Source organism: Ciconia boyciana, chromosome 2 (assembly GCF_034638445.1).
Source record: "Ciconia boyciana chromosome 2, ASM3463844v1, whole genome shotgun sequence".
NCBI classification, from domain to species: Eukaryota; Metazoa; Chordata; class Aves; order Ciconiiformes; family Ciconiidae; genus Ciconia; species Ciconia boyciana.
The window spans coordinates 150,131,160-150,152,137 of NC_132935.1; the positions used below are offsets into that span (position 1 = coordinate 150,131,160).

At 37.9% G+C, this 20,978-nt stretch overlaps 1 protein-coding gene across 2 annotated transcripts in view; it reads left to right on the plus strand.

Moving 5' to 3' along the window:
- MYO3A (myosin IIIA) overlaps positions 1–20,978 on the plus strand; it is a 114,884-nt gene that overhangs the window by 55,809 nt on the left and 38,097 nt on the right. For both annotated transcript variants that reach the window (XM_072851520.1, XM_072851521.1), the window contains exons 9-18: positions 885–984; positions 3,308–3,424; positions 4,524–4,628; positions 4,713–4,796; positions 5,550–5,752; positions 8,063–8,161; positions 8,265–8,379; positions 11,739–11,865; positions 12,862–13,072; positions 15,130–15,277. In XM_072851520.1, coding sequence (XP_072707621.1) covers positions 885–984; positions 3,308–3,424; positions 4,524–4,628; positions 4,713–4,796; positions 5,550–5,752; positions 8,063–8,161; positions 8,265–8,379; positions 11,739–11,865; positions 12,862–13,072; positions 15,130–15,277 — 1,309 coding nt within the window. The remainder of the gene's footprint in view (positions 1–884; positions 985–3,307; positions 3,425–4,523; positions 4,629–4,712; positions 4,797–5,549; positions 5,753–8,062; positions 8,162–8,264; positions 8,380–11,738; positions 11,866–12,861; positions 13,073–15,129; positions 15,278–20,978) is intronic.

The following is a 20,978-nucleotide window of genomic DNA, read 5'->3' on the forward strand; positions in this document are numbered from 1 at the left end:
TCTCATAAAGCAAGTATAACTAATGTGAATTGTAAACCTTGCATTTTCTGCTGCTTTTGCTTTGTTTATCAGTGCCTTTACTCTTGGATAGAGAATGATCCAAGTCTCTGCGAATTTTCTTGCTAATTTTGATAAGACTGCATAAAGTTTTCTTTGGTTTGATTAAAAGAGAAAAGAAATTTCACTTTAAGACAAACTTAATTGAAGTTTAACCCTGATAAGAAAAAGATTTGAAATTTTGTTTCCTTACAATTCTGTACGTACAGGAAAAATACTGCATGATTTTTTGCCTGTAGAGTCCAAGAAAATTCTTCTTGGCCAGCATGTATTTCACATTCCCCAGTGGTTCTGTAGCACTTTGCTCTACTCTGTAGCCACCTCAGCCAGGCTTAAGAGCATTGTCATTACTAAGCTAGAAATGTTTCCATCCTGAATGCTTTGTCTGCATCATCCTTGCTGTACTATTTCATCATACACCCCTGGTTTCATTCCATTCATAATTTTTATCTGGGTCATTTCTCTTTTTGCAGGTAGGTGCCAGAGTTTGACTATTACATGCTTTATAAATATGTTCTTTTTTTCCCTGTACTGCATAGCTCCACTCTTGCAGCTGATATAGGGGTGTGATCAAGCAGGGATCTGTACAGTGAAAAAGTTCTTCATGGTATCAGTTGTGGGATCAAACCATAGATTTTGAATTGTCAAGTACAGGTGTGCCACACTAAGAAGTTATATCCTGTCCTGTTATTCAAACATTCATGTGTTTGAATTCAGAACAATGGAAAGCTGGAATACTTTGGCTGAATTGCCTTCAAGATGGTTACAGATGAAAGATCTGCTCTGTGTTTCCTTACATCAGGAAATTGCATGTCTTTCTTTTCTAGATTTGAACGTATTCATACAAAGAAAGGGAACTACAGTAAGTCACTAGTTTCAAACCAGGAAGAGGTAGATGATTTAGCAACCTTGGAGGTACTGGATGAGGTAAGAACCTCCTTTTTCATGTTTTCCTGAAGAGAGGTAATCACGTATTAAAACACAATGGTGTGCTGTTGCTTTTCAAGTTCAGCTTTGTTGTCACAATTCAATTGTGTAAGTGTACAATGGCATTTTACCAGTTTATGCCAAATATTTTAGATGAGATTTGCTGTGTCAGGAATGGTTCCAACTCAAAGCTAAAACACCCTCTGCAGTTACAGCCTTAGACCGAGCAGTATTGTAGCACCATTTGCTTAAAAGGATTTATATAGCTGGATTTTACTACAGCTAAATATCTAGTTTGCAATGATGCGTTAACCTGAAATTGGTCCATGTTCAAGAACAAGCACCTTCTCTCCCCTGTTGCTTGGACGTCTAGAGTTGTCTTAAATTGGCTTACCATACTCTCCTAGGCTGGGTTCTCACTGACTGACTTCGGTGTGGAGATGCATTGAGATCAATTTATGTCAGCTGAGGCCCTGATCTGTCAATGCCTTCTGGTGAGCTTTTGACAAAATTACTGATACAAATCTCACTGGTTTGTCAAATTTGAAATGAGTCCACTAGGAGCAGGGGAACATGCATAAGGGAAGAGGGAAGCCTGTTGCTTTTATGCTTTAAGCTTCAAAAACAGAAGAATCAGGCTATAGCACATTATCTGCAGGTCTTAGAGGCCATCAGTGGTTGTAAACAAACTGTCATTCTTCCTCTACTGGGCTTTGCATAAGACTATAATTCACATTCTCTTATCTGTAAAACTTCTCTGGTATATTGTATCTTCGTCAGTCCAGAATACTCAGTGTGGCTCTTGAGCTGGTAAACTATATAATGGTAACAGCCCACAGAATATCTTTCATCATCCAAGAGCTTGGTTTAGTAGCTTAATGTTTAGTTAATACTAATTGAGCTAATCCAGACTTCATCTACTGCACAAAGCTCAGATTTAAGCATTTTTTAAATATTGGGAATAGCCATATGCTAGCAAGAGTGTTTTTTATCTTTTGCTGTGAAGCACATAAACAATCTGAGCTAAAGACACACAAAAATTACTTCCAGACGAGCCGGAAGTATATCCCATCTCCTCAGAGGTGAACCATTCTCAGGAATGTCCTCAAGAAGCCTCCATCTAAAGGCATCATTTGACTATGTGATATTTTACTAAATCCAATTCAGTTTAAAACCCCTTTCACATATGAATGACAGCTTCTCAGAACTGTCTCCTTTCTTCCATTCAAACTTTTCTTCCTGTTTAGATAGCCCCATCAGAAGAGCAAAACAGGAGACCTTCTATCGGTGCAAGAAATAATTCCAAAAAGGGCAGAAGTTCCCCTAAAAAATTCTGTCAATGTGAATCTGGTTATGGCCAAAAGCAAGGTAGCATTCAAAACCAAAAAGGGAAGAGTTTATCAAGGCAACAGAAAAACAAAGTTTTCTCTTTATGTTTTCCTGTGAAGGAAATGTAACCTCTTCAGCTGTTGAGAATTCAGGTTTTAAGTGCATCAACCAGAACACAGCGCACAACACTGAAGAGATGGATGTGGAGGGAAAACAATTCCTTCTGTAGTCCTCTGCTGCCGGTTGTTCTGTTCCAGTGGGAATAGGGCCTAAATATTTTCACATGTACCTCAGAATAGTCGCAAGGCTGGTTTGAATTTCTTCATCCAGCTCTATGTCCTGTTTTGATTGGAAACCTAACCAGGCACTTTACATACCCAGCTCTGTATGCAGAAGCAGCTGAGGGAAATTATGTCAAGCAATTGGGTATGCCGCTAATGGGTCCTTCTTTTTACTTGGTTCAGGGACAACTGGCTCTGCAGCAGCAATAAAGAATCACAGCAGAGACTAGTTGTTAATATAGAAAGATGCCTGATTGTTTACATTAATAGGATCCAAACAGTTGAACATCTGTGTCTTGTCATAACTGAGAGTAATGTTAGAGCAGCTGTAACGGCAGTTATGAATTCAAGCATATGGCTCTTGCTTGATGAGTTACATGAAGCTGTAGTGTTAGAAATGAAGACAAGACTGTCTCATGGAAACCTTTGATTAATTGAATTTAAATTGAATTTAAACTTATTAACTCATTTTTCTACAGCCACTTGGGGATCTGTAAGTATATATTGTTCAAAGTGAGTTTGGACACAAGAAATTAGCAATGCCAGTGTGTTTGAAAGTGTTACTCACTTTTGATCATGATCAGTTGTATTCCTGACTATTAATACCTTCCCTCTCTATCCTCAGTCATTATAACTACATAAATATTTTATACATTTTCCTAATATTTTTTTTTTCCCCATGTGATTCAATGTTCCTATTCTTCCTCCGTCAGAATACAGTAACAGAGCAGTTGCAGAAGGGTTACGCCAAGGATCAGATCTACACATATGTTGGGGACATTCTCATCGCTGTCAATCCATTTCGGAACATAGATATTTATTCTTCACAGGTGTGAAAATCTAGGTTTGGTTCTCATAAACTAGCACCGATTTCCATTAAAATAGGAATATTTGTGTAAGACCATTCTTGAGATTTACTTCAGTTCACTCTGAAAAACAGAATTACCAATACAGTTGTCCCTTCAAGTGCATGTTGACACACATCCTTATCCTGTGATGAATTTCAGCACAGAAATTAGAAACTCCAAAAAATTTAATTTCTGGTATCTTTATGTCTATAGTGTGGATCATGTCTATATCATGTCTAAAGTGCAAACAGCTATATCTAAGCAAGTCATCCATTTTAATCAATGGATAGAAATAGGATTTTTGAGGTTATTGTTCTTCTAGTGACTTTCGATATGCATTCTACGATGAGATAAATGGTGCTAAACTTAATGAGATTTGTTGACTAGAACCCCACGGAGTGTAAAGGTGCTAGCTGCCCATAGCAGCTAGTCCAGAAGTAGTCTCTGTACAGATAAGTGCATTCATTCAGATGAATCTTACCCCTCTTTGTGGGAGGGAGCATTCCTTCTCCTCCAGTTCCCATGGAGAACTTCTGTGAATGGCAGGAGGTAGGAGCTGGGGGTGTTCCTCCCAATTGATCAGACAGTTCACAAAGCAACCCTGTAAAATTTTAACTTTTGTGAATTGCCTCCCCATTATACAAAAGGGAACAGATATGAAAGTCTAGTCATATGAGAATTTGGCATTATTAATTATCAGATACTACAGGTACAGAAAAAATCTTAAGTTTTGACATAGATATCATGCAGAAGTACTAAGAGGATGTGAAGTACAAATAAAATGAAATTATAAGTTGGTCCTTGATGTCTGGCAACATTAAATTTTCTTCTAATAATTTGAGTTTCATAGCATAATCAGGGCTGACATCATACAAAATTGTGCTTCACCTTTTTTAGCAGTTCTTATAGTATGAAGTACACATACATTCATGGTATAGTAAGTGCAGCAACCGCTCACTCAGAAAACATCGCTGCTGGTAACCTCAGCATGCTGTACACTCATCTGAAAATAAAACTAAACTCTGGTAAAAAAAAAGTTGTTAAGGGACACTGATAATGTTTTCATTTTTCTTATACTTAGCATTCCAAACTGTATATTGGAGCCAAACGGACTGCCAACCCTCCTCATATTTTTGCTGTTGCTGACATAGGTTATCAGTCCATGGTGACATACAACTCCGATCAGGTAAAGATGAGGTGTCTTAATTATATTCTTTGCTAGGCTGAGAGATGTGTGATGAGCTCAGAGTCATGCTCTTGTTCTCTGCAGTGTATCGTTATTTCTGGAGAAAGTGGAGCCGGCAAGACGCAAAGTGCCCATCTTCTGGTTCAGCAGCTCACTGTCCTGGGCAAGGTATGTTTCAAAGGGACTGCCTCTGTAAGGTAGGCATATCTTAGGCCAAATTGACTGAACCTAGGGGGGCAAGACTGTAACACATTTGCCAAAGAACTTCTGTAAGGTCAGATTGGAACGTGATGCTGATCTATCTACACCTTCCTCCCTCCTGAACTAGGGTCACTTGAAAATATTTTGGGGATTCCGCAGGGAAGTATCCACTGCAGTGAGGGCTGTGGTTTAGTCTGTCCCTTGTTTAATTGAGTGTTTTCAAGTCACCCAAACTGTACTAATTAAAATACTCTTCTGGCTTTTCACCTCCTTCCACAACCTGATTGCTGTCAGTGGGACATGGTCATTCTGGGAAGTGACCACCGTAACTGTCTAAATAAAATGCCATTTTTGCATGTCCCAGGTGAGATGCAAGCAAACTGATCTATTGGTACGGTGCAGCACAGCAGTAAGCAGATGCTAACAAGGATCCTAAAAGCAGGCCGGCCATCTCAGAGTGCTGGACCACAGAAACTGATTAGTTCTGGTGTTGTTGTTATCATTATGTGTGTTACCTCTTCCAGCCAGCCATTAGTTCTGCAGATTGCTATATTCCGACAGGTTTTATGATATATACATGCCTTTCTTTCCATACGATTCAGGTGGGAATGGCTGCCCTGATGATGTCACAATACCAACTAGAAGAGGAAAGAAACACTTAAGAATTAATGTATTTGAATGATTACTGATAATTTTAAGCAATATCTTTTTCATATCCAGGCTAATAACAGGACTCTACAGGAGAAGATCCTCCAGGTGAATAACCTTGTAGAAGCATTTGGGAATGCAGGCACCATCATCAATGATAACTCAAGCAGATTTGGAAAATATTTGGAAATGAAATTCACTTGTGGTGGCACTGTAGTAGGAGCTCAGATTTCAGAGTATCTTCTTGAAAAGTCCAGAGTTGTCCACCAGGCAGTGTAAGTATAAATATTATATTTGACCTAATTTGGGGGTTACAGAGTAGGCCTACAATGCAGGAAATTATCTTGGATCAAAACAGAAAGATGAATAAGGTACTAGGATTTTTTCTTATGAATGATACATGAATAGCTTATAAATCTGTAGCTGAAAACTACTCCTGATTTTTTTTTCATTGCTTCCTGCATTATTCAAACGAATCTCATAAAAATGCATATGTGATATATAAACTGTATCAGAATGTGTAAAGAATTAAAAACTTTCTAATAGTTCAGTTATAAATTCCTTTGTGGAAGTTTGAAGTTTTGTGTTAAGTATATCACTTGGATTTAATTCCTCAACGTTTCCTCTAGTATTGTAGCTTGTTTGTTTGTTTGCAAAGTGCTCGTTTTCCATTTTGGAGCATCCAGTAGGATTTGGTTATAAAGGGTTATGGACCAAATGTAGATCTCTGTCATGTGTGTATCTCATAATATAAAATGACAGAAAAATTAAATGGCATTTCCAATTAATTGAAATTATTGACATGTATTTTCTATCCTAATATATAGCACATCCAGATAAAAAGTATTTTGGCAACTCTATTTCTGCCATAATAACAATAGCAAAAACAGAGTTTGAGACGAGGAATGTTGTCACTGATTTAAATTTTTCCCCTTGCTGATCTCTTACTCATTTTTACTCTTTTTGTAGTTCTGCAGAACCTTGTTGCCTGTTGTAGATTTGTGACACGAAGAACATCTAAGTATCACTTGGAATGTTTCAATAAACAATTTAAAGTTAGAAGCAATTTTATGAAATGGTGGTTTTTTCCCCAGTTCAACATAAGCACAGAAACTGCTTTTTCAGAATAAAACCAGCTTTTTCCTTAAAATACCATTTTTTTTCATAACTTTTCATGGGTTTGTTCTGTGGCTGTCAGTTTTGTATTTATATTTAGCCACATGCTGAGACAGGAAGTCAGCAAAACATTTATGTGCCTCCAATGCTATTTAAGTAGGTGTTTAGACATCTGAATTCACAAGACAATGCCATCGACGTGTTTAGCATGAGAGCCACTGTAAGGAGGTTAAATTTTGAGGCATGAACTTGCAGGGGCGCCTGAAGCTGTTTGTGTTGAGCGTGTTCTCCTCTTCACTGAGGTCTCTGTGCAGCTGGTCCATATGGCTGTGCCACGGCAGAGAACTGGCATTCAGTACCTGCATTGCAAGGACGGTCTGTTCTGCTCTTCCGGGAGAACTCGACTCCCAAACTCACATGGAGACCTAGGAATGACTTTTTGCAGAAAACCAGTGACTGATTACCCATAAATGGGAGACCCAAGTTCCAGACCCACTTCAAGCCAAGAGATTTTGAACCTACAGGTTCCCCTACCTTTCCAAGAGAATACACAAACCATCAGGACACCGTGAGGTTTCAGAGAGCGTGCAAAGCATGGCTATGCAACCTAATGGTTAAGACACTGAGGGGGAAGATAGGGGATCTGCTCCTACTCCTTAAATTGATCTTGTTTTCTACTACTGACTGTCCACAGTAAAATATGCAAACTCAGTTGGCCCTGGACTCTGATCTAGGCACCCCCATGCAGAGAGGAGTGCATTGGGCTCTGATCCTGTTTCACAGCAGCATGTAATGGTGCTCCTGAGACACACGCCTCAGCTCATGCAGAAACCAGAGGTTTGAACACAATTCCTTTTTGCCATTTCATAGTGACTGACTTGGCCATCTCAGAGTTCAGTGGGGGTTGCAGATTTCCACCTAAGCATTCAGTTCTTCCTCATAAGGTGCACAGGAACCTTGGATGTGCAATAAACCTTCTGGCACCTAACTTTTAGGCAAAGCATGCCAAGTCATAAGGCCTTCTGCTGAAGGTCTGCTTATGTGCTTTCTTAGTTCAGGGCTAAGGACACAGCAAACATACTGGATTCAGTGAGTGTATAGCTCTCCCGTGGTCAGAAGATTTTTTTAAAATAACTGGAGGTTAAACAGCCCGTTTAATGTGGGTGGATGAGCAACATGCAAGAACTCACCCAGCATCTACCATCTACTAATTGCATCAAAGGCAGAGCAGCATTTAGCTGCTTGTAGCACCGAGCAGCCACCCTGGCAGCTTCAGAACAAACACATAATGGCACAGAAAGGGTGTTCACTTCACAGGAACTGGTGTAATAAAGCTTCTTTCAGAGTCCTCTGCCAGTTTGCATAAGCCTTGCCCATTATTAAAATAACATTTAATAATAGCATGTATGTCATCAGTAAATGTAACATACTTACATTACTAAACCAGTTTGTTGTTTCTGTTGTTTCAGAGGAGAGAAAAATTTCCATATTTTTTATTACATTTATGCTGGTCTGGCGGAAAAGAAAAAACTGGCACATTATAAACTGCCAGAATATAGACCTCCCAGGTAATGCAGTTTATTTTTACATAAATTGATTACTAAGAAATGTGGTGGTGTTGAATTCTCAACCTCATTTACATTCTAACTCTGTATCCATCAACTCTTTCAGATATCTGCAAAACGATCATTTCAGAATAGTGCAAGATTTCATGAACAATAGCTTTTATAAGTCTCAGTTTGAATTAATTGAACAGTGCTTCAAAGTCATAGGTTTTACACTGGAGGTGAGTGCTGATAACCCTTTGTTTTTGGTGAACTTTAATGTCTACCTTAATCAGGAAAAACTTATATAAAGCTTTCAAATAACCTCCCTTGTTATTTTCTTCCTTTAGCAGTAGTGTGTTTATGTTTTAGGATATTGCATGGTCAACTTACTGTTATGTTACCACATTTAAATTTTTAAGGTTCCAAGGCATCGATAAACTAATAAAATGGTATTAGTCAACAAGACTTTGAAATCAGTGAACACAGCACAGCTGAGTAATTGGGAAAAAAAAGGCTTTTGCAAATTAAATGCATAGAAAATTATGTTGTAACTATTTATTAGCCTATAATTTTAGGCCTGTGAATATAAGCCTCATCTCTGTTTTAAGATGAAGTCCATGGTGAGAGTTCTAAAAATTCATTGAGTTGATCTGGGTTTTGATGAACTCAATACTTTTTCATAACTCCAGGGGTAAAGTTGAATGAAGTTTTTACATCCCTTTGGAGTGAATCTCATCACTAAACATTAACTGAACCCATTCTTTCTTTATGATCTCATATCATTGCTCTGCTGGCCATTAAACCGCTCTCCTCAGGCTGTCTTTGGTATAATTAAAATAAAAACAGGCCTCTGGATTTATAAAGTAGGATGCAAGGGAAGGCAACCCCATCCTGCACCCTACTTCTCTCTTCTTAGGAGAAGTGGTGCATCACAGCTGTAGTTTACCGCTGACTTTATCTATCACAAACAATAGTAGGAGTATGATCTGTATAGTGTCTGTGAAATATAGCACTAGTGCTGCAGAATGGATGTATGTTTTAATATCTTTGACAAAACCGCATGTTGTAAGGAGCTTTTCACAGAAAATTACTCACTTCTGTTGAGTATTTCTGGCTTCCCTCAATGTAAATATTTGAATACCTAGCAGAACAGATTTATTCACCTATTCTGTTCCTCTATACTCATTTTGCATTAAGTCGTAGTAGCAGTGGAGTTCACAGTCTCTTTCTCCTCTACATTCTTATTCACAACTGCACTTGGTAATATCACACCTGTACTATCACATCCTTTCACACCTGTACTTTCACCTTTCTAGAAGCAGCATGGAAGGCTATGCACAGTTCAGCACTGACAGCAATTTTGTCACAGCACCAGAGACCTTGATAAGTCCTAGTTTATACCATGAAAAGCAGCAAGACTGTTTTTGTTCCTGGTTCTTTTGTTCACTTGGATGGATGGAAACAATAATCCTGATCATCCAAAAGAGACAACCTTCCTTGCATATTGAAGATCCAGTTAGAACTAGGTCACTGGCCGCATTGTGCAGTTCTAGCATGGATCTTAACTTTATTAACTTAGCAAGCCACCGTGAGCTGAATCTGTAAAGAATCATCTACCTGCCGAACCCCCACAGTTTCAAAAGCAGGTTGAGTACCACAGGCAATCTAACTGTGGTTACATGTGAGCCCCATCATGTTAGCCTGTCTTACATTCTCCACAGGGTGAATTAGCCTGTCTGAGGCTGTTTGCAAGACTGAAAGAACAGAGAAGTCTTCTTCCCCCACTGAGGTTCTGATATAGGATACATGTGCAGAGACAATTTATTTTCAGTGAGAAAAAGATACTGTAGACAATTAGTTCCTTTTCTAAGTTCACTTTTTAGTAATGCAGCCTTAAGCTTTGACATTGATCCCAGTGCACAGAGGAGGTTCTACATAAGCATGTTCCAAGTTTTATTAGCAGAAAATCTTGGACAGAATATCTTCTCCACTCCATTCCAAACTGAGACCTAAACAAGGCTTTATTTCTTTGAAATTTGTTTTTAACTGACTGACAGGCTTTAATAGTAACTACTGTAAGTACTCCCTGTCTTAAAATCACACTGTTTTATTTCAGGTTGCATGGCAAAATTAATAGGAAAGGACTGACTGAGGTGAACAATAATCATGCTGTATGATACAGATCAAGCCAGATTTCAAACATGCTGGAAAAGGGCACAAAAATGTCAGCAGCTTTACATACTGTATGGCATAATGGCAGAAGTTAAGCTATCCATTTCTTTGCATTTCATCTGTGTCCCTAAGCCTAAAATGAAAATGATTGCTTAAAACCTAGGTAAACTGTATGCCAATTATCCTTAGCATAATTTTGTAGAGTGAGTTTATCTAGTTTGTCTTGCTGTCACTGGAATAATTAATTTATTAACTGCTAGATTAACTTCTGAAAGTGTTGAAAACAAGATCAAGTATTCTAGAGCAATTAAGGATTTTATCTGACTAAATGATGCCTGACATGGTACCAGCAAACTATTGAATTTTAGGGATAAAATGCTGTGCAATTACGAAAAGTCCATTGTTATAAAATACCAATCAAATTTACAAAACTGCTTCTTATAAAACTACTATAAAACTTATAAACCTGCTATTTATAAAATACACTATTACTGCATGCCTCAAAATATATAGTATCACAGATTCCTAGCTTAAAATGTAGTCTGCTTTACAGGAACACCTCAGCATTTCTGAGTAGAAAATACCCACAGATCATCAAGTAAACATTCACAGTTCAGATGAAAATTCATAGTTCAAATCTAAGTCAAATCTGCAATGAAAGCATTATTTCATTAATTGCAAATATGATTTTATTTGTCCTATGTAAGTACTTAAAATAATTTACTATATATATCACTTCACTGTCCAGACTAATATTAGCCTTTTTCAAGGCAGAATCCCTCTTCAGAACCTACTAAATCATTTGAAATGTAAATGTGTTTAAATAAAGTCCATACTAAAGTGCTTTGGTGAGTACACAGTTCCTAACTGACATTTTGAAGGGTAAAGTGCTTTGCCAAATCAGAGAAGTGAGGTCTCACTCTTCTCCCAGTGAAACTTTTTCTGATGACATCGGTGGGAGCCGTGGCAGGCCTATTATTTGGAGTACCTTTGTTTCTGTGATCCCAGAAACATAGCTGAAGATTTGTTTATATTTTTGTTGATCTAGGTATTACGTTTTTAGACATGGTTGTGCCTGCAGACACAGTGAAGAGTGGATATAAATAACCTCTGAATACTTCCTGTGTAAGAGGATTATCTTCACCACTGTTTTGTGCTTCCCCTATTCCATGTCAATCCTGTCCTGTCGACAAGTATGGAAGAGAGATTAGGCTAGAGTTTGTCTTGCCCTCTTTGGGTGTCTTACACTTGAAAGACTATGCTGAGTACAGAACAGGGAATAACTGCTGAGAACAGTATTCTTAAAGTAGTGGGCATGTGGCAGACAACAGGAAACAACACACACACACACGTGCCCATCGCACAAACCAAAGTGACAAATCTATCTGGCTATTAAGTATTGTATATTTTTTAATATACTTTTCAGGAACTTGGAAGTGTGTACAGTGTCCTGGCTGCCATTTTAAATGTGGGTAACATTGAATTTTCTGCAGTTGTATCTGAACATATGATTGACAAGAGCAACATTTCCAATCCAGTAGCCCTTGAGAATTGTGAGTGTTTTTTCTTGATTTAAGATTGTTTTCCTTTAGTGTTTTGATAGCAAATTTCCTTTATTGCAAGAGAGTTATCAATGAAAACTGTATTCATGTGGAAACTTTGCAAGAATAATTAAATGCTGAAGATAGACTAATTCCAAGCCCACCTGAATTCAAATGCAAAAAGAAAAAATTTTCCATGTTATGCACCTTATTTGACTAACCAGTTCACTGGCATTCAGGAAACATGACTAATACTGCAGATGCCTGAAAAGAAAATATTTGGAATTTTTCCAAGGTTATTTGAACATTTGATGGAGAACCTCATTAACACATTGAATAGTTTTTTCCCAGTTTCTTTCTCAGATACTCATTATTTGTTCCCCACATGTGCCTGTTGAAATATGGCTCACTAATTCTTTGGAAGGGATACCTTACATTGTAGGCTGCCGGGAGGCAGAGGAGGGAAAGGGGCAAAGATCCTCAAGAAAGTTGCTACTCTTTCTCAGCAGTTACAGGTGGGGAGATAATCAAGTCTTCACGCTATCTTCTTACATGTTTTCCTGCCATAGGTAGAAAAATATTGTGGAACTGGGAAAGAAGCACCCCTTTTTTGGAGCAAAAGGAGGACAGCAGTGGCTTATATGGGTGGATTATAACTGAGAGGGTTATTCACACCTCACAACTTACATACTCCTGACCTAGTCACCTAGATTCCCTAGCATTTCTCCGTAGACAGTTTGGAGAAATAGCCTCCTTGATAAAGCAGTTTAGAACCTAAAGGCCTCTGCTTTGAATCACTTACTCATTGACTGCGGTGGAAGCTAGGAAGGTTGGTGACTAAATTAGATACTGACAGTTGTTTGGTGTGAACTCCCTCATTAGTCATAGTTCAAGACTTTGATTTGGCCCTTATTCATAATACGTTGCACTTGCAGCTTTGACTGGAAAAGTGCATTTTTTTCCTTCCAAAATCTGCCTCTGAGCTATGCCTGTGACCTTCCTTCCTAGGTGCGTCCTTGCTTTGTATTCAGGCAGATGAACTGCAAGAGGCCCTCACCTCTCACTGTGTAGTGACTCGAGGAGAAACAATTATTCGTCCCAACACTGTGGAAAAAGCCACTGACGTCAGAGATGCCATGGCCAAAGCACTGTACGGGCGCCTCTTTAGCTGGATAGTCAATCGCATCAACACTTTACTCAAACCTGACAAACATTTAAGGTAAAAGAAGCTTTTTCCAGAATAAAGAGAGATTTTCTGTGGGAATAATATCATCTACACTAGAGCATTTAGTGTTCTGATCTACTTTTTCTCTGCTACCTTTTTGTTTATGACACCACCATGTTAAAAAAAAAAGAAGGTTTTATCCTGTTCATAGTATGCAGTGAAAATACGGTAGATGTGGATAGCACAGGCGTCTGGTGTTTTCCTGTTTGACCATTACTCATTTAACCCTTTGTAAATTACATACTAACTACTTTTTCCTTTATATTTTCCTATATTTTTCAGGGTCAACTTTTGACAATCATCTGTTGATTACATAGATCAAATTCTGCTCTTATTTGCACTGATGCTGTTGCTTCTGTCGCTTTTATAAGCGTGGTTTCATATATGTGTGAGAGTAGTTTCCAAACACATTTACTGAGGTTAATGTCCACCCTACCCTTACACAGTGACATTTTAAACACAGAGACAAGAAAGATATTGGGCATGAGGATGTAATACCTTTTGCAAATTAAAGAAGAAATGATGTGGCATGCATTGTAGATCCTATAGTTCAGGGCCCTCTATCGCTGATAGTAGGAGTGAAAAGGGGCAAACTTTTAACTACCTGAAGAGGAATATCAATAATAAATAGCTTTGGTTTGCAAATCTGGGTTTTCTGGGTTTTTTTTTTTTTTTTGAAACATCAGAGGAAAGCCAAGGCTTTCCTAAATCCTAAAATTTGTCTAAACTTTCAAATATTTGGTTACAACAGAGCAGCAATAAACAGAACTTTAATCAGTAAATGATAGGATAAAATTCATGATAGATGGGGCAGCACTGCTAGCCTGTGTGCCTCTCTCATGTGCCTGTTACAGAGCCCTTTTCAAATTGAATACTTAACTATGCTGGTGAGGAAGGAGAAAGTTCGACCTGCAATGTTCACTAGACAAAAAACTCCCCAGAAGTCTGCTTTGGTTTTGTGGTAGGAAAATAATTTGTATTTGCTATTTTTATGTAATTAGCTCTGAGGAGGAACAGGGCAGACAAATTTCAGCAGTCTAGTCACCAAAAATGTAATTTCCAGGCAGATAAAATAGTCACCAAATTCAGGTCAAAATCAACAAATACTTTTGATCCCTCCACAATGAAACATGGCCATTTTTGAGACGGGCTTCACAAAGAGGTTCAAGTGCTATTCATGAGTATCTTGAGGCTGTTTTTTCATATCCAATTTCCTAAACTTTTTATTAAAAAAAAAAAAAATTGCTTACAGATAGCCCCTCAAAGGGATTTTATAGATAGAATGTGATGTATTTTTTTAATTTAGCTAGGAAAAGACACTAATGTCAACTTCAGTTTGATACCAAATTTTATCCTCTTAATTTTTTGTTTCAGCAAATAGACACAAATATTAGAGCTTTTTTCCAGTTGCAGAAATGACCACGTATCTCTCAGAATGCCTTAGCTAAAATGTCAAACTGAAGTTTCTACTAGTAGTACTTCTCTGGAACTTAATTGGTAATTTAAATTCATACCACACTCCAGTACTTAAAGTAGTTATTTAGATGCATAAAAGGTCTAGCTGTTCATTCTTTTGACTTTCATATTAAAATAAGCCATTTTAATTGTTGTGAATAAATAATATGAAGAAATAATATTTAATGACAGCAATCTTTAATTTCAAGATGCTGGTGAGTAAAGCCTGTTTTATTACAAGAGAAACAAAAAGAACTGCATGTTGTTTCTGTACTGTAGTCAGCTTTTTACAATAGAATAATAACTAGCAAATATTAGTTTAAAAATAAAATTGTAAATCCTCTATATGCTTATCAGTTGATTCAGTCATTATGTGATTCAGTGTATCTGGTCTGCAAATACCTTTGAACTGATGTGCATTTATTGTATTTCAAACAAAAATTGATTGTTATTTTAACAGATATCTGGTTTAGCAAAAATTATCCTGTTTAACTGGCGTACAGATTTGGCCCATTATTTCCTTTTGTGAAATAATAATGAAGCTAGTCATTGTAAAATAAAGATACAACAATAGAAAGTTTATTTAATCTTTGCAGTGGAAACGATGATGGTTTGAACATTGGAATTCTTGATATCTTTGGCTTTGAGAATTTCAAAAAAAATTCTTTTGAACAACTCTGTATCAACATTGCCAATGAACAAATTCAGTTCTACTTCAATCAACATGTCTTTGCCTGGGAACAGGTATGTGTTGAATATTTTGATAAAGCTTTAATATTGCTGAACATACAAAACCTTGTCTCAAGAAACTACATTGTTCCTTCTCCATAACAGGTTGTAAATTGCAGATTATAACAAATGTTTTCTGAGTATGTATTCTGTGAAGCAGTGCTTGCTATTTGCAAGTAAAATGCCTACATAAAATGCATTAAACTTGAAATTTACGGTATCTATCTAAGCAACATAACACAGTGATAATCAGTTTGATGCAAATGCAATGTTGTTTTCTTGAGGAATAACGAGTGATGTAATGTATGATTCTACAGTAAAAAAATAAATGAGTGGGAACATAATTTTTAAAGTGCAGTGTTCATAATAGCTTACTAATAAGCTTAATCAACACTGAAATTCCATTATTAAAAACTGAAAATCTCACAATTATTTTATTCTTATTCAGGAACCAGATCATCTAAGCTTAATAATGATGGATTTAATCTAAATAATTTGATGTAAAACAGAGAAAAGGAATAGAGTTGTAATTATAAAAGTTTACGAAATTGAAGAGGAGAGTGAAAAACCTCAAAAAAGATCATCTCAACTTTGTAAATAATTCCATGAGAATTAAATTAGCCATCTGTAAATCATTATTCAATATTTTTATTTGAAGAAATAACATGTCCAGGAAAAAAAAAATCAATCTTGCCGAAAATAGAAATATTGCAGAATTCTGTATGAGCAGAACAGTCGACATTCAAATTTTAGGTGAAATAATGCTTTCTCTGTTTTATTGAAATTATTGGCTTTATGATACATAGATTAAAATCCTCCGGAATACTGATTTCAATTATTAGTAGAAAAAAGAGTATTTTGTCAGTGTTAATCACTGTTTGTTTAAGGATGAGACAGATACAAGTTTGGAATGTGTCTATGTATGCAGGTGTGTACATGCATGTGTCAGTCTAGAGGTGTGTAAAATGGAATTTTTTTTATATGGAACAATGTTTTATCCTGTCTCCAATTATTTTAGGAAATGCTGTCTTGCAGTCTTAGACCTTGTAGTCGTTTTTATAGATTTATGTGGGAGATTCTCAGTCACAAGTATTTCCTTGTCTTTAATGCCATCTAAAAGTCAGAGAGAAATTAGCCTGAACTACTATAATTACTTAGGCGTCTTCTTTCCAAAGTGCATAAATTCACACAAGAAGAGCACTTGGCTACTGCTGTTTCTAACAGCTGTAGAAAATAATAAATAGCACAGAAAATATAAATAGCACAGACTGCAGAACCGTTATTTATTCCTGTCAAATCCAGGCACTGACCAGGTCCCATGGACTTGCGTATGTCCACTGGGCTCAAATGTTCCCTAACTTGATCCTCCCCCACCGAGGGTAAGTCTTCCTTGCTCCAGACTTTACCTCTGGTCTCAGGGACCTGGGATTATCAGTCAAGACCGAGGCAAAGGCGGCATCAAGTATCTCAGTCTTTTCCATGTCATCCACGCCCGTTCAGCAGCAGGCCCACATTTTCCCTAGTTGCCTTTTTGCTGCAGATGGACCTGCCTTGGCTTTCCTAACCCGATCCCTGTACACCCAAATATTGTCTTAATATTCCTTCTCTTTTTTAATTAGACTTGGGTCCTGTTCAGTGTAATCTGCCTTTACTTGTTTCTAGATTTCCTAATACAGAACATTTTGGCCAGACCTATATTAATGCAGAGGTTTGTGGTGTCAGCATCTAGTAGGAACCGTTTGCCCTCCTGCACGTACCCTGCTGCGGAGAGGTCAGGGTGGTTATCTTGCTACTGAGTAGCTGAGGGAGAAAATGAACTTCTGATTATGACAACATACAGTTTACCCATTTCTGCCTGTAGGAAATTAGTATGACAATTACAGACCTTCTGGAAGGGGAAGGTGATCTTTATTTACAGAATCTCTAAGTATGTCAGTTTTACCCACTCCCACTCATTCTCTCATAGATTTCATTGACTCACACCCACATAGAAAGCACCAGGATGTGTATGTTCAAGTGGTCTGGCCAGGATCATTTGTGAGCAACACAGAGAATAAGGGACACCAGCTAGCAAGTCTTCATCATGTCTCTTAGGTTCTTCTTGCTGAAATAGTTTTTGGACATATCTTTTACACCCATTAGCAATCATCAGTTGTTATGAGGCAGTTCTTTGCCTCAGAACCTTATTTACTTCAGCCTCCGTAATCTTTAGGGAAGGTCATTATCTGGTTTTGCTTGTTTGGAATATATACATCTTTATGCCTACAGTCTGTTTCCTTGGTGGGTTTGCAGGAAAAGGAAAGGCGTATGTGATGTGCTGTAACCTTGCAGTCATCCTCCTGTTGTCAGATTTAGAGGGTGTTCCACTCGCTAGCTGTCTGCGCTGTGTTTTTATGTGAGTGAAGGCCTTCTGGTCTTCATGTAAATAACACTTTCCTCAATTTTATTGCTGTGAACAAATGTTCTTCATTCAAATCACAGGCCATTCTTCTAAGACTCTTTCTTCTGGTGCTTATACGCACATTTCCATTCATATTTCATTTATACCAGTCCTAATATTCCTATTACAAGTGTCTACATCCTGCCGGTAATACCAACCAAGAAAGATGTCTACTTCAATTTACATGACACCACTACACCAGATTATATCAAACTTCATTATATTATCTTGTAGCGGTCTCCAAAGATATTACTCCGGCAGTGCAGAATGAGCTATATAGATTAAGTTCCTGCAAGTGTAGGTGTAAATCCACCCCCCACTCCTCAGAGCCAGGAAATGACAAATGTTTTATTCTGCATTACAACCCAATGGCACGGGATGATTTGCAGTATGATTCATAGTCATTATAAGACATCACTTTTCACTTATTTATAACATGGTTTTTCCAGGTTTACATCACAAGAACAGTCCTCGAGAAAGCAGGTGCCTTCAGAATCTTTTCTGTTCACTGTAAGAACTCTCCTGTGTTAACACCAGTAATGTACTTTAATTGTAAATACAGGACCCCCTGCAGACAAACAAGAGAAAGCTATTTGCAGGAAAATATAAAATCTAATTACTAAATTTTCTATACATGGAAAAAAAGGAAATATTTTCAAAATCATATGACTGAAATTGTTCTTGTTAATGATGCAAAGTATCACTTATGTAAAAGCCAAACAATAGGATGACCTCTGCCCTTCATTGATGTGTCTGCCTGACTTTACACACATGTAAGGGTTTGCGTCTTTAATACTGAAAGACAGGAGTTTAGGAGAAGGCTTGATGCCAGCAGTCACCGAGACCTTTGCGCTGACTTTTCATTAGCCCAAGCTGACTGTCATGCTGATGGAGCCATCCTGTTGCTGGGGTCCCAGGCTAGTATCTCTCCACAGCCCCATGCAATGCCAGACAGGCACATCGGATTGCTCTGTGCTAGCTCAGAAATCTCTAATGTGACACTGCATTGCACCATGTAGATCTACCCAAGGAAGACTGCAGAATTTCATTTCTGTCACACTTCCCTCAAGAGAAGTAAAACTTATAGGTACATTATTTCCTCATTTCTTTCCCTGTTTTGTCCTGTTCAATTCCATACCACATACAATTAGATTAAATTTGACATATCTAGTGGGAAGTCAAGGCCTAAATCAGTTGATTATAGTCTAGTTCTCTATTAAGCCATGTCAACCTAATGAATAGTGATTATATAACTAGGGAAGGTGAATAATTTTTTGGCAACTTGAGCAATAAAGCCAAATAGTAAATGAACTCATAAGGCTGAACTGTCCTTTCAGTGTTGCAGGTGACATGTTTTTAGCATTGTCAGTGGTTTCTTTTCTGTATCTGAATCTGAAAAACGTTCACCGTTTTGCTTTCCTTGGAAGTGTGACCTACAAAAATATGGCCTCAGAAGTGACAGGAATAGTAGGAAGGAAGAGTGGTACTATCACCACCCGAGGCTCAGGGTGTCTGCTAGAGCAGAGTGTCTGTGTGCCAGCGTGGAGAACTCAAGTCAAAATTAAGGGAATTTATTCTTTATTGTTGACTTAATGTTTGCATTTAAGAATAAAGGCTTTTAGGCCTGAATGCAATCTCCTTTCCCTAATTTAACAGAAAGGCTGAAGTGGGGAGTATAGTTTAAGATAAAGATAGTTTAGATTCCCGATAGTCAGTGGAGACAAATAGATACATCTCAGTCTCCACTGACTGGGGAGGAAATGTGGGCTCTCAACTTAGTCACTTCTTTTCTGTGTCTATAGTTAAGTGGAACGAATGCTGGCACAAGCTTTTTTTAGATTAATATTAAACAAAGCACAACTTTTGCACCTTCGGTCCTGTCCTTCAAGGTGTTTCCTTTACATGTAAGGTACTGATGTATTCTGTCAGCACCATCATCTGCAGGTAACATTGTCCAGCAAGACAACCTTCCCATTTCTTTCTCATTTGTGAGTCTTCCATAAAAAGTAAAAGGTGTAATGTCAAATACCTAAAACATTTTGGAAAGTGGCAAGTTCACTGTCAGTTGGAAGGATACTACTTTTTGTATTAAATGTATGCAATGTTTATTTTACATTCATATGACAATTTAATCTTCTACTTTAAGCTGGAAAAGGTTCATTCTGAATAAGTCTCTGGTGTTCCCATTTAAACCAAAGCATCATCATATCATGTTCTCAGCAAGATGCCATTACTTTTATTAAACATGAAGACCATTTCCAAATGCATTTAATTACTCTTTTGTTATTAAGTGAAACCAGGTTGCACAAGCTAATGTTATCGAGTTTTGATCACAGAAAAGATACCATGCAATACTGAGATGAGATAGCAGTCCAAGTATTAGTGTAACAACTCAGTCATTCCTTTTGACATCCCATGCACAGGAATACTTTCTAGTGGATTATGCTTTAGAATTTCAGTGAGCAGATGCTATTTTAAGGAGCTTTCTTGTCATAAAACATCATGGGGATTACAGAATCCTGTAGCTGATTCAGCTTATTAATTAAAATAAGATCTATTTCATTACAGTCTTATGATGTGCATCGTTAAGGCTTTTATCCTTGCTGCTTGTATCCTAATAATATGGTTGAAGACCAGCATTGCATGAGAAAATGTAATATGGTGTCTTATTTCTGAGCCATCTGTCACACTGCTGCCTGGAAGACTTGGTTATCAGCCATCCTCCAGGAGCCCATGGGAAGCGATGGAGTGAACTCCTTCCATATCCTACCGGGCAGACGGCAGCGTTACCGAAACCATCAGCGCTGACACTCATTCAGTTGTCAAGGTGCAGACACAAAAGACCGAATGGTCACGTATGCTGCAGCCTTGGAGGTCAGGTCCCGCACACCGGCCAGGCAGGGAGCGGAGCAGATGTTGCTGTTACGGTGTAGTAGTACAGCTATTACAGACCTCCTTTCGGTTTCGAGAACTCTTTTATCAGCTCTCTAAACCAGCCTCTCTCACAAGCATTTGAAGTTGGAAAAAGTTAATCATTAGATAGGTTGTCTGTGAGAGCTTGTTTGAGGATGTCTGAGTGTCACAGAAACACTCTTCTCTGATAGATTCATCCTGAGCAATCTCTTCCCTTTTCCCCCTTGGTAAGTGTACTCGTGACAATCCTAAGCAGTCACTGCTGGTTTCATGAACGTAACATCTGTGTGTCAGTACAGCCTCAGCCCTCAGACCTCAGCCCCTACTCCAGTGTTATCTTTGGGAGATAACACAGACTCATTC